The sequence below is a fragment of the Triturus cristatus genome, chromosome 7, assembly GCF_964204655.1.
Source record: "Triturus cristatus chromosome 7, aTriCri1.1, whole genome shotgun sequence".
Lineage (NCBI taxonomy): Eukaryota > Metazoa > Chordata > Amphibia > Caudata > Salamandridae > Triturus > Triturus cristatus.
The window spans coordinates 41124057-41138042 of NC_140590.1; the positions used below are offsets into that span (position 1 = coordinate 41124057).

Genomic DNA, 13986 nt, shown 5'->3' on the forward strand with positions numbered 1-13986 from the left:
AATTCACACACTCAAGAACTGAACTCTAGGCCAATTGTTGTTGTATTAAAAATATACTGTTTTATTGGTAGAACCAAGCAAGCCTGGCACAGGTAAGTATAAAAATACTTTGCAGTAGGACCACGTCTTATCAGGGATGGAGTTGCTTAGGTCACGCTCCCATTTCGCACAAGATGGAAGTGTACGACCTGGTTTATGTGTGAGGCAGGAGTAAGAGGGACAGGACACCAATCTAGAGCTGTCAACGACTATGTCACCAAGGCAAGAGGAGGGAACTCATCTAGTTCTTAAGGGTAAGTGGTGTGTTTCTCCAGTAGGTGTTGCGGAGGCTGATGAACTTCTCAAAGGAGGATAGGGTCCCTGCAGACTCAAAGGCAGTGCACAGGTCAACGTTATCATTTGTAAAGAGATCTCCTATGGTATGAAGTTGACTGGCAGAAAGTGCGCATTACACCAGTGCTTCCTGAGTCAATTGGAGCTGTGGGATGTTGTTGAGGGAAATGAGAGGGGAATGTAAAAGGGTAGTGCCCAGAAGTTTGCGAAGCTTGGACCAGGCCCAGTAGATCGGGGGGAGAGAGTGAATGTCAGAGGGTTCGAGCGGTAACCCGCAGGCTCAGGACCGATAAGGGTGTTTGCTGTGCTTGTTTGTGTTCAAGTTTGAGGTAGGGTGAGTGTGGCGTCCCAGTGGTACCTATGAAAACAGAAACGACATTGAGCAATCAAAACTAAAAAGGAGTCAGTCACTGCGTTCAAAATATTTAAAAATAAAGAATGTGGAAAAACTAACGTCTTGATGATGGCTATCTGACCAGCGATGGACAGTGGGAGAAGGATCCAGCGATCTATCTGTGTAGTGAGTCTGTTAATTGCCGGGTCGCAGTTGAGGCGAATCACCTCCTAACACAGTCTATGTATTTGAAGGTATTTAGGGGGGGGGGGGAAATCGGTGCAGCAGCTGAGAGGGTATTCCGAGTGCAAGGAGCAGTGCCATCTGTTAGCGGAACTTGCTCCAATCAATTGAGAGGCCGGATAATGCCCCGTAGCGAATAATATCCCGAATAATAGGTGGAAGATGTGTAGGAGGATCGCGCACAAAGAGGAGAATATCATCTGTGTAGACAAATGCCAGGAGGGGTCCCTTGTTGAACCAGAGACCTCCGTGTAAATGGAGCTCCTGCAAATGGCGAAACAGGGGCTCAAGGGCGATAATAAAAAGTAATGGGGAGATGGGAAAGCATCAGTTACCTGGCTGTTGATCCGCAATCGAACCATGGGAGAAACGTATAAAAGCATAATCAGCATGATGAAACTGTGTGGCAGGCCTAATTTGTGAAGGGTAGCTTTCAGGAAGGGTCATTCTAGGGAAATGCATGCTTTTTAAGCGTTCAGAAGGGCCACTGCAGCAGGGAGAGGGGGAGAAATGTGATTTGGGACTCAAAATATGGTGCAGAGGTTTATGGTGGTTGGATCGATGTGGCACAGATCCAGTCTTTAATGCGGAGATTATTTGTTCCAGAAGTAGGGCCAAGAGTGTCGCCACGACTTTAGCCAGAATTTTGTCGTCGTAGTTAAGGGGAGAAAGAGGGTGATACGATGTGCATCCATCAGCAGGTGTCCTTGGCTTGTAGAAGTGTGGTGACCTCTACGCGAAGCGTGGGTGGGTGGGAGAATACCATTTTCTGAGAGGCGGGGTATCAATACCGGTTTAAAGTCTTTATAGAATTTGCCGGTCAGGTCATTCAAGCCAGGGCCCTTAGATCCACCGAAGTCATCTATTGCCTGTGAAATCTCTTTGTGAGCAATGGAGAATGCTAAGAACTGCCACTGTCCATTAGTTATCCATACCATAGCTACTTCAGAAAGATAGGAGGTAATCGCATCGGTCTTGCCCGTCAGCCATGAGGTGTAGAGTTGCTGGTAGTAGGATCAAAATGTTTGGACTATGGTATCATCAGTGCGGTTGAACCGGTCTCTGTAAAGACACTCCTGATATAAGAACTCCGGTGGTTCGGACGGAGTAGGTGCACAAGGGTACAACCCGGTCCCTCACCCTCAACCCTCACGACGGGCCAGCGTGCATTTGCTTAAAATGGCCAATTCGCTATCAGCAAGTTCTCAGATCTTCTGCAGTAGCAACGAGCATCTATGCAACAGTAGGCTGTGCACGGTGCCAGCCTCAGAAGATTCAAGGGTGAGGACCTTTGGCGCCACTTTGACCAGATCATCCTGAACGCCTTCGAAGGGTTCCTGCATGTTTGGATAATCAAATGCCCTGGATATAAACTCTGAAGGCTTCCCAAGTGTAGCGTGTTTGGATACAGAACTGGAGTTCAATTTAAAGTAGTCATTGATAGAGTCTAATTGTTCCGATTTGAACACAGCGTCGAGTAGTGCGTTTTCAGGAAAGCAACATGATCAAGTTGGGGAGACAGGGGACAGAATAACTAATGTGATATGGACTGGGGCATGGTCAGAAAGTGTGTGGGGAAGACGGGCAGCCTCTGTGAGCAAAAGCAAGGCAGTGCAGGATATGAAACAATAGTCTATACGGGATAAGCAGTCGTATGGTGCCGAGTGGAATGTGAAGCCCCGATCGTAAGGGTGGAGGTGCGCCATGAGTTCCTAAGCTGATAAGTGTCGAGAATGTCCTGCAAAGCGAGGTGGGAGCGGGGATTGGTGATCGTGGAGGGGCCAGTTGAGTCAATCAAGGGATGACAAGTGATGTTAAAGTCACCCTCTAGAAGGACAAGGTAAGACGGGAAGCGATCTAGTAGGCCACAAAGTGTGTGATAGAAGTCAGGTGAGTCTGTATCGAGTGCATAAGCATTGAGGGGACGAATAGTATCGCCAGCCAAGGAACCCGTCGCTAACATATATCTGCCATCTGTGTCAGCTAAATGATAGTGGTAGTTGAATGGCAGAGACCTGTGAATTAAAATGCAAACCCCTCAGGATTAAGTGCTATAATAGGAAAATAATCAGGTTGTGCCTCAAGCAGACGCAAATCTGCAATTCTCCTGGGGTGACAGATGCATCTCCTGGAGAAAGGCCAGTTTGACATTGTGTCTATTGATATAAGAAACCACCGGTTTCCCTTCCCTAGGGTTGTGTAGCCCGTGGATGTTCCATGATGGAGATGAAAGGGTTAATCCTGAGGCGTCCCTAGGATGGCTAGGTGTGTAGGGAGATGGTATGGAGCGATAAGAGTGCGCCTAACCTCCGCAGTGCATAGATGCAGTGTATCAATGAGCAGCAAAACTAACAAACATACAACACAACCCTTCCCCACCCCCCACACCACGGTCCTCAAGGGCTGGCGCATACCCAGTAAAACATCAAAATAACATACCAGCAAACAGTCGGTGTATACCTGGGGGAAGTGACAATGTTACGGGGACTGTGCACGCCACAAAGAACAGTGATGAGGAAAGTTAGTGACAAAGAGGGTTTCCAAAGTGTTAAAGTCATCACCAAATAAAGTGGGCATGAACTATGATCAAGAGTAGCATGGTGAGGCGTAGGAGCTGGAGGCAGCCGGCTAGCAATAGGTGAACTAAAGGTAGCAGTGGCCGGGGGCGTTCTGCGTTGGAGTGGGGTCTGTGGCCTCGGGCAGGTGGTCTGCCTCGACAAGTGGTAGCTTCCTGCTTGTTGTTTACAGAACTGGGCTACCTCAGCGGGACTGCTCAAAATATGAGGACGGCGGAGGCGTGCCGGATATAGCATTCTACACTTCAGGCCTTGCTTGCGAAGGGTGCTTTAAAAGTCATGAATTTACATCTGTCCTAATGTACAGCAAGTGATACATCTGGAGATAGAGACAAGGTGGTGCCTTAATAGTCAAGGATACCTTGCTTGTTGGCCATGGGGAGTGCCATGTTACGGTCCTGATAGTAAATGTGTCTGGCTATAATCGGGTGAGGAGTGGCGCCAACAAGAGGGTGTAGGTCCAACGAGCAAATGGCTCTCTCCATCACAAAAGTGTCCGTGAGGGCCTGGCGACCAAAAATGTTCCACCAGCAATTTTTCAACAGAGATCCGGGTGGCCCATATTGGTGGTCTTGGCTATCCCAGCAATGTGTAGGTTCTTGAGCTGGGATCTGGCCTCTAGGTCTTCATTCTTCACCACAGTGATCTTGAGAAGACGTTCCACTTTCGCATTGGGATGTCAGAGGCACCATCTTCCACGTCCGAAATCCTTTGCCCTGCTCCGTTTAAGCAAGTGGTATGGCAGTAAAGGTGCTCAGTGACTGTTGAGTGAGTCGTGGTGCGTGTCAATGGATTGGAAGCCAGCTCGCAGCTCCGAAATGATGGTGGAAGTGCCATAGAAGGATACTGCGGTAGGGTCTGAGCCGGGAGGATCGTCCGTGTCGAATAAGAAGTGTTGATGTTGGGGATCCAGCAACAGATCAAGGGACAGTCTTTTTTGCTTGGGGTCTCCACGACCCATGATTGCAGAGGGTAACCCAACAGATAGTACGATTTAGGCATCGAGCAAGGCCTAAGGTAAAGGCCGTGCACTAGCTATACTACAGGTAGATGGAGGAGCGAAGCCGAACACAGGGGGAGAAAGCCAAGACAACAAATGTAGGGGGCAAAGGTGAGCTGTGCAATACCCAACACTCTGAGGCATGGGCAGCAGAGCAGGCTCAAGTGACTTAAAGGATGTTAGGGCTGCAGTCAGTAACTCAGTCGTTAGAGGAGGGGGGAAATGCAGCGCTGTTCATTATCCCAGCTTCACAAGCATGAAGACGAGGCCAAGAAGAGAGCTTCCTACCGAGGGGGTAGTAGTTGCAGGGCTGACTTGCGGCCGATCAGGGATGATCAGGACCCCATGAGAGAGTCCAGTGCCATCAATGTCAGACTCAGGGGGCCCTCTCAACATGCACATGAAGAGATGCAGGGGGAGGGGGGGCCACACCAACAACTACAGCAGAGGATTGCCACTGGATTGAAGCTAGCATGGCTGATATGGGGTGATACCCCGAAACCGGTCCCAGGTTGCTTGTTTCCAGTCCAGGGATGCCCAGGCTTGGCAGTTTGGATTGGACTGTACCCATGAGGAGAAGGGTCAAGACTGATTTGCATTTGGCTGGGTCCAAACTGGGGTGGCTTAGTGAACAGAAGAATAATGATGGATTCAACCCAGATCTGTGACTAGGAGTGAGTGTTTGAAAACTTTCAACGTTACATCCATCATTTTAATTTGTGTTGTTGCTATGTGCGCCCTAAGTGGCTGAGGGTATACACAGACGAGGGTCCTTTGCTCGCTGCACCACTGAATTCCAGGTAGCCTGGCTGATGAGGGGTGATACCGTGAAACCGGTCCCAGGATGCTTGTTTCTGGTCCAGGGAGTACCTGGCTTGGCAGCTCCAGCTGGACTGTTCCCATGGGGAGCAGGGTCAACACCGATTTCCACATGGCTGGATCCAAACTATGGTGACGCGGCGAGCAAACTATTGATGGATTAAACCCAGATCGCTGAGTGTTTGAAAAGTTTCAACACTCTGAATGAATGAAAAAAGTATTTAATAAAGCGCACTGTGGCCACGCGGCTTCCTGGCGCTGAGAACTCCGGCCAGCAATCACAGAAATAACCCAGAGAGATTAACAGGAGTAAGCCTGAGAAAACAAGAGGGTTTTCAGGGCTTTGCGGAAATGAGAGTAGATAGGGATAGCACGCAAAGACATAGGAAGACTGTTCCAAAAGCGGGGGGCCAGAACAGAGAATCGGGTGCCTCCCGTTCTGGACTTGCGAAACCGGGGAACATTGAGGAGGGCCAAGGAGGAAGAACGAAGAGGGCGGGCAGGAATATAAGAAGAGATGAGAGAGCAGATAAAGACCGGTGCGGAACGAGCAAGAGCGAGGAAAACCAAGCAACCCAGCTTAAAAAGGGATCGCTGATGAACAGGGAGCCAATGGAGGGACTTAAGTACAGGGGAGATGTGATGAGTGCGAGGGAAATGAAGAATAAGACGGGCAGCCTGATTCTGAATTGCTTGTAGGCGACGTGTTTCATAGGCTGGTATGCCCACATACAAGCTGTTCCCGTAATCAAGACGGGAGGTAATCAGAGCCGAGATAATGATTTTAAGAGCTTCAAAAGAAAAAAAACAAGATATTTTTCGGATAAGCCTAAGAGAAAGAAAACAGGAAGAAACAACAGAACTAACTTGGGCGTGCATTGAAAGATCCCGACTAACCTTAATGCCTAAGGTCCTGACAGAAAAAACAGGTGTGGGAGAGGGACCTAAGGCAGGGGGCCAAAAAGCAGAGGACCACGGACTGAATGAGCCACCCGTCAACTCGGTCTTGTCCGGGTTAAGCTTAAGATGATTTGCGCTCATCCACTCAGAAATGAAAACCAAAGTAGAACGGAACTTAGAAAAAGACAATGAAGAAGAGGAAAGATCAAAAACGAGCTGGAGGTCATCTGCGTAGTTATACACTGAGACCCCCAGATCGAGAAGAGAAGTAATAAGAGGATAGATGTAAAGATTAAAAAGAAGAGGAGAAAGAGAGGAGCCTTGAGGAACTCCACAGGAAACTGGACGAGCGGGAGTAGAGAATCCGGAGAGGTGAACCGCTTGGGAGCGACCCGAAAGAAAGGACGCAAGCCAAGAGAATGCGGATCCTCGAATGCCCACTGCGCTGACACGGTCGAGAAGAATGGAGTGGTCAACCGTGTCAAACGCAGCGGACAAATCGAGGAGGACCAGAGCTTGAGGAAGAGAGGAGTCGGTTTTCGATTTCAACTCGTCAAGGACTGCGAGGACCACCGACTCCGTAGAGTGGCCCGAGCGAAAGCCTGCTTGGTGGGAAGCCAAAAGCTGGTTCTCCTCGATGTAAGAGGAGAGGCAAGAAGTGACGTGGCTTTCCAGGATCTTGCCCAGAAAGGGAAGAAGAGAGATAGGCCTACAGTTGAAGGGAAGAGAAGAATCTAAGCCAGGTTTTTTAAGAATAGGCAGCACGATAGCAGATTTGAAAGATAAATGGACTATGCCCTGGGAGAGAGAAGCATTAAGAAAAGAAAGAGGGGGGACAGGGCAGTTAGAAAATAGAGCTCTCAAAATACGTGCCGGGGCACAGTCGGCCGGAGAGCCAGACTTGATTTTTGTGAGCAGAGTAAGAAATGAATCCAAGGAAATAGAGGAAAAAGAGTCAAGAAAAGAGCGGGGTACAGGAAGAGGAGAAGAAGAAGAAGAAGAAACAGTAGGGATGTTGGATTTAATCTTAACGATCTTCTCAATGAAAAAGTCGTTAAGTGAAGAACAGAGAGCCTGGGAGGGAATAAGATTGGGATTGGCGCGATCAGAAATCGCCAAGTTGTTATCCAGAGAGAAAATCTCTTTGGATTTGTTGGCGGAGAGGGCAACTTGCTCAGAGAAATACTTGGTTTTGGCCGCAAGGACAGCTCTCTTATATTCATTGAGGAGAAGTTTGTATTTGGCCCGGAGAGCCGGGCAGTAGTTACGTCTCCAATGACGCTCAGAACGTCTGAGGTCCAATTTTAGAGCTTTAAGCTCTTTATTGAACCACTTGTGAGCATCATGAGGGCGAACAGCCTTAATTTTCCTGAGCGGAGCAACCCGATCGCAAGAAGAGGACAACCAAGTGCTGACTGCTTCGGCTTGAGAGTCAAGGGAAAGTTCAGAAAGAACAGGAGTAGAAGAAGCAAGAGAAAGAGAAAGGGAATTGAGATCAACCCGGTTCCAGCTACGTGCAACCATGTTCTTAGGTAAGGAGGGTTTGTGAGGAGCACCCAGGTTTACAGAGAAAGATATGAGGGAGTGATCAGACCAGATGCAGGGAAGAATGCTAGGAGAAAGGACCGTGCAGCGAGATGACCAAATTTGGTCAAGTGTATGACCCAAGGCGTGGGTAGGGGCAGTGACATGGGACAAGAAATTAAGACACTGAAGGGTGGCCGAAAAGTCTTTGGAGGACGTATCCTCCTTAGGATCGCCCGGCCAGAAATTAAAGTCTCCCAATAGGAGAACCGAGGAATTATTAACCACAAGTGTGGCAAGGAGTTCCTGCAGGGTGGCTACAAACTAGGGCATGTTCTGAGGAGGTCGATACATGAGGACAACTGTGAGGGGAGCTAAAAGATTGAGAGAGCGGGCCACCAAAAAATCCACACTAGGTATGGGGGAGTGGGAAAGAAGCTGAAACTGCAAGCTAGAGCAGACGATCATGGCCACCCCCCCCACCTGCTTTGCCATTAGGGCGATCCGCCCGGAGTGCATAATAGGTGTCGGGGAGAATGGCCAGGACGTCGGGAAGAGAATCAGAGGAAAACCAAGTTTCAGTAAGGAACAGAAAGTCAGGAGACTCGGTGTTCAGAAGGTTAAATAATTCCAGTCGATGCTTGCCGGCCGAGCGAGTATTGAGAAGACAAGCAGAAGCAAGATAGGATAAGGAGGGTGTATGAACAACAGAAGAAGGGTTTACAAAAAGAGGAGGGGAAATCGATGAGGCAGAGGACAAGGGAGTGTGACCAGGGAATCAAGGCGCTGCAGCAATGAAGGAGAAAGGGGTACATTGACTGTAAGAGAAAACAATTGAGCAGAAGAGTATACCACTAAAGGAGCAGGGTCAGTGGCCCCCGGTCCCGGCCCGTCGCAGACGGGCTTAACTTAGGCGCAACTTCGGCGCGCCTTCGTCGCGCCCGCTTCGCTCGTCCTCTGCGCTGCCGGTGTTGTAGCGTCATAAATAGGCTGTGCAATGGTACAATGTGGGCGTGGCAGGGGAGGGAGGGGCCAAAAGGCTGCACCGCCAACCCCAGAACAGCCCAAGATGGCGAGATCGCCCGTCCCCGCTCCAGCAGCCAGACAGGCGGAGGAGAAGAGCGAACGGCAAGGGGCGTCCAGGAGCAAGTGCAGGCACAGGTAAGGAGACTTAAAATGAGGGGAATGCGCAAGTCCAGAGCGCAATCACGCCAGAGTCAATAAAATGCAGGAGGCAGGCAGGTAACGGTGCTCCGGTGAGTGCCTCGGGAGATCACTCTGTCCATCATTTTATTTTGTGATGTTACTTTTCTTTTCCTGCCTGCAAAGTTAGAGGGTTTTGTAAAGTCAACTGGCTGGTAATCATGCTGTACAAAGATAACGAGATGAAAGGCTGTAGAAAACAAATCAGAACACTTACTTGATGTGCAAATGCTAAATATTTTTGCTGAAGCACAATATTCTACAGATTGTTTATACGCTATATAGTTTTGTCAGTAAAGCCGCATATTAGTGGAAAAGTTTGTTGGCAATTCAAGGAAAAGTTCAGTGGGCCTGCACAGCTGTAGTATCCAGCTGCACAGGTCCAGACAGAAAACGAGTAAGGGTAGGACGGAGGAGATTCACAAAGCCATACAGAGAACTATTGTCTAAACACCTGATTGAAGGATAAGGGAAGACTAGCAGAATCCAGACTCCATCTAGGGAAAGAACCTAAATGGAATGGACTCAGGACTCTGAAGAGATTGACCTAAGACTTACTGGAGACTGACTGAGGACTCTGCGTTCCCAGACATTGGAGGTGAAGTTGTAGAGCAGCAGATCACCAAGGGCAGAGTTAAGATCTTGACCTGAGAAAAGAGATGCGTAGCTGACATTAACAAACAGCAAACACTCCACAACCAAAGTCATTGAAAATACAGGACAAGGAGATAATGTATACCTCGAAACAAAGTGGAAAAGACAATGTGTGTGATAATGACAGACCAAACCCCTACAACCCGAGATCAAGCAGCTTCACCCCCGAATCCAGGAGCAAATGGAGAAGAATCATTTCACTCTCATTCATATTTACTCTTGCCTCCCCTCACACCCAAAAAATTCTACATCATAGGGAAAGGCCAAAAGAACTTGGTTTCTATAGATTCATCGCCCCTTCCATCAGCCCTACGATTAAGAGAACAAGTTTACTGACATCTGCAACCTCACTGAGGACATCGGAGCAGATGGAATCCATTCCAATTGTGTAAAGAGATTTTCCCCAAGACAAAACGACTGTTTGACAAGGAGTCGTAACCCTCTTGCACTTTCCAGCCCAGACAAACCAGTATGGGATCAACTCCCACTCTAGCTGTGAAACTTCTACTGACCTCCAAAGATGTACAAAGCGTTGGTCGGTGCCAGAAAGGCACCAGCAGCAGCTGTGCGTGGTGTGAACTTGGCGTCTTGGCTGCTGACATTGTACCACTTTCCTGCCTCCTGGTTGTCGGTCAGTGACAGGTTACAAGCCTCACCCACAAACCCAGGGTGGCACTGGCACCGGCGGGTATCCTACGGGTAAAGATAGAGGGGAATCAGGCGAAGGTAAGATCACCAGACATTCTAAACCACAGTGAAGCATGAGGCAGGAACACACACCTCGCTGCAGGATCCATGCTGTGTGCAGTATGTAGTGCAGTCTGGAACAGCACAGCTCTCTCCACTCCAGCCTGGGAAGCACCGACACAGACTGGACTCTTCACATGAGCCATGCCCAGAACAGCCCAGAGGGCAGAAGGAGAACACGTAGGTTGCATTGAAACCAAGAAGATTGTAGTTGGCATCACTGAATAGATGAAGGAGCATCTGAATGAGGGAGTAAAGACAATTAGAGAGGTAGAGATCATAAAGGAAAAGGTAGCAGGAAGAGAAGAGGGAGAAGACAGACACTGACAAAATTGCACACAAAAAACGGAATGAGAGAAGGGGAAAATGAAGACATGATGGCAAAGAATAACGGAGAAGGCGATGGAACTGAACAAATGAGATGGACATCAGGGAATAAGTGAGGGATTAACATTAGAAAACGGGAGGGATGAAATGAGAAAAGAAGAAATACACATGCGGAACAGGGGTAGGGTAGAAGGGGTAAGAAATAAGAATAAAGTATAACAGGAAATGAGGCAAGAAAAGGGAGCTATGAGATACAGAGGAAGAGCGGCTGAAGGGAGAACAAGGAAGAAAATAGAAAAATCTGAAAGGAAAATCAAGAATACCAAACACAACAGGATAGTGACATGAGAAATGCAAGAATGGCAGAGAGCAAGACAAAAAAAGCTGGATATCGACAGAGAAGAGAGGGAAATCTAAAAGCAGAGCAACAGGAAGAAATGGGTGAAGATGAAAAACAGGCTGTAAAACAAGAAGGTGGAAAAGAGGAAAGTGGAAGAAATAAGAAAAGGAAGGTGAAATAAAGCAGGACAGAGACACTAGACCAAACCAAAGAACAGCTCTGATGTGAGCCCTAAGCGCCAAACATTATTTTCTGTAAGAGCAAAGAGAACAGGTACAGCCCCTCCACCAACAAACAGCTTTATTTCAGTTTCTATACAACAAAACAACTGAAGTACACTCTCTGTAGCAGCTAAGAGCTTTTGTACAGCTTCTACACCAACAAACAGCTCAAGTACACGCTCTAAACCTGCTAAGAGCGTATATGTACCATTTCTATACGAACACAACGCTGGAGTACAGGTTCTGTACCAGCAAAGAGCTCAAATATAGCTTGTACACCAAGAAACAGCTCCATTTAATACCAAGAAAAAATTCAGGTACACCTACATCAGCACCAAGCACAAGTATAGCTTCCATAACAGCAGATACATGCACAAATCACTACTACAGCTTCAGTCCAAAAACAGAGCTCGAGTATAGCACCTATGCAAGCTCAGATACATCCTCTGTATCAGCAGGTACGGCTCCTCAGTGACGAAATACCAACGGCACAGCTTCGACACCAACAATGGCCTTGTGTACAGCTCAAGTACCAGCAGAAACCTTCAAGTATGTATTTATATATATGGTATTTTTATAGTGCAAATCTAGCTAAAAGGCAGCGGAGCGCTGTACATGATCAAAGACAAGTATAAAGTCAAAAGTAATAGGAGAGGAAGCAGGAGTGTGGACTGCTAATGCACTGGGATGTTGTGGTCTTTAAAGAGGCGAGTCGTCAACCTTTTGCTAAATTGGGGCAGCGCTGGGCAGTCGTGATGTATACAGGGATGTTGTTCCAGATCCTGGGTGCATAGTTTGAAAAGGCCGGATGTCTTGTTTTCGGTTTCCATTTCTTAGTCAAGTAAAGCTACTCTACCAGGAAGGAGCTAGAGTACAGCTCGTAAGAAGCAAACTGGCCAAATAAAACTCCTATACCAGCATGGCCAGCTGTAATGTACCCTCAGAGGAACACCACACCCAGCAGAGGCCCAGAGATACGTGTAAGAAGGCACTATGGAGAAGAGGCTGCGAACGGTGTTGTTCTAGTCAAGTATATTTGAAACAAAAATAGATGAGGAGGTCATCAATATTCATATTGGCCTCTACACAGGGGACAAGCGCCTATGAAATATGAAAGTGAAAAGAACGAAAAACACGACAGCAATTATTCCGAAGAGCAGAAAGGGCATTTATCTTGCCAATGAGATGACTGTGCACCCAATTTAAAAAAAAACCTCCACAAAGAACCTAAATCTCTCTCGTCCCAAGAAACACTACACTATTAATAGACAAAAAGCATACAACCAACACCTGGGATAAACTTGAAGCTCGTCTCCTAAGATAGTTTGCCCTACTCTAAGATGGAGGACCTCCAACATTGATAGGAAGAACTTTAAACACTCTCAACCTCAGAAACACAATTGCTTAAAGGCAGAAGACTTCAAATGAGTTCCAGAAAGAAATTCTAGGACCCTAAGACATTCTTATGTTCTGAGGCGGACAGAACACCAAAGTACTGTAATACCTTTCACCTTGATCAAAGGATTTCTTGAACTTCCTCTGTTCGTAGACAATATAGCGGTCTGTCGCCTGCAACAACTTGGGCCTACGATCCTCAATTGTTTTGATGAATGGTTAACTACCACGCTTCCCAGGAGTCCTCCTCTACAAAACGCTACACAACAGCCCTTCTAGCTTCTTCCAGGAGTTTCCCTACTGATTTGACACTGGCTGTACTGTACCCCCGTCTTGCTCCCTGCACCAATTACAGTTCTCCCTTTTTAGTGTTCCATCATCAACTGGTCTGCGTTTTTGGTCAGCCAGACAGTGTCCATCACCTAGAATTCTGAAGCGCTGCCCACATACCTTTCCGGAGGCGGCCTCTATGACGGGGGGCACGGTGCTACCACTCAGGCTGGCGAGCAGGGGGCTACTGTAGGAGTCTCCGTCGTAGATGAAGAGATAATCATAGGTGCACTCAGTGTCCATGAACAGGAAGGTGAGGATCACACGGTAATTGCTGCTGGGAGCTGGAGGTACAACAAAGAGACGTTAAAACACACACCGTAAAGAGGCTTAGTGATGGAAAACAGGGTAAAGAGGCAACATGAAGCACAACACGAGAGGATGGCCTCTATTCAAATACTATCAGTCCTCCGACTACAATAGAAGACATCTTCAGTAGGTGCAGCTCCTACTCTCTGGATTTGGCATCCACACTCTGGGCTGGAACGAGATGAAGACCCCTGTTTTACCAGAGCACCTCCTATCTGCACAACTCATAACTGACCTGCACTATGCAACTTTAAACACTATTGCCTCTGAGACCACAATCTTCTCTCTCCGCTCTGACACTTGTTGGCACGCTGCTAAATTAGCCACTGCAAGTTCTCTGAAAGCCAGACCCTCCTTTTTAGCATCGTGGCTCCTGTTTTCTAGCAGCCCAACACCCCATACCACCCCTACGCACCCTGCTCTTATCACCCAAGCACTCAGTGGCCCAACACTCTTTGCTCAGCGCCACATCACCTGACTTTCCATTTCAGGTGCAGAGTACTGGGCGGGGCATTTATGTGTATGTGAATTTGTCTGCATGTATTGCGTCCGTCTATACTTTGTGTGGGTTGAGTGGATGCGTTTTCAAATGCTTTTATGGTCAGGTATCTCGGAACATTTCACAGGAGTGCTGGCTTCGACTGGTGTTGGGTGACGTGCTCTGCTTGGCTGTGCTGGCATGTGTGCAGAGAGCTCGAATTCGGAAGTGGTAGTAGTTGCGGCCCACTGGG

General features: G+C 47.9%; 1 protein-coding gene across 1 annotated transcript in view; it reads right to left on the reverse strand.

The window, feature by feature from the left end:
• The window catches only part of MEGF8 (multiple EGF like domains 8), a 634126-nt gene that overhangs the window by 535772 nt on the left and 84368 nt on the right, over positions 1–13986 (reverse strand). The window contains exons 3-6 of the mRNA XM_085615576.1: positions 13067–13230; positions 10367–10573; positions 10099–10279; positions 9491–9579 (exon numbers count right to left, since the gene is read on the reverse strand). Of these exons, the coding sequence (XP_085471702.1) occupies positions 9491–9579; positions 10099–10279; positions 10367–10573; positions 13067–13230 (641 nt within the window). The remainder of the gene's footprint in view (positions 1–9490; positions 9580–10098; positions 10280–10366; positions 10574–13066; positions 13231–13986) is intronic.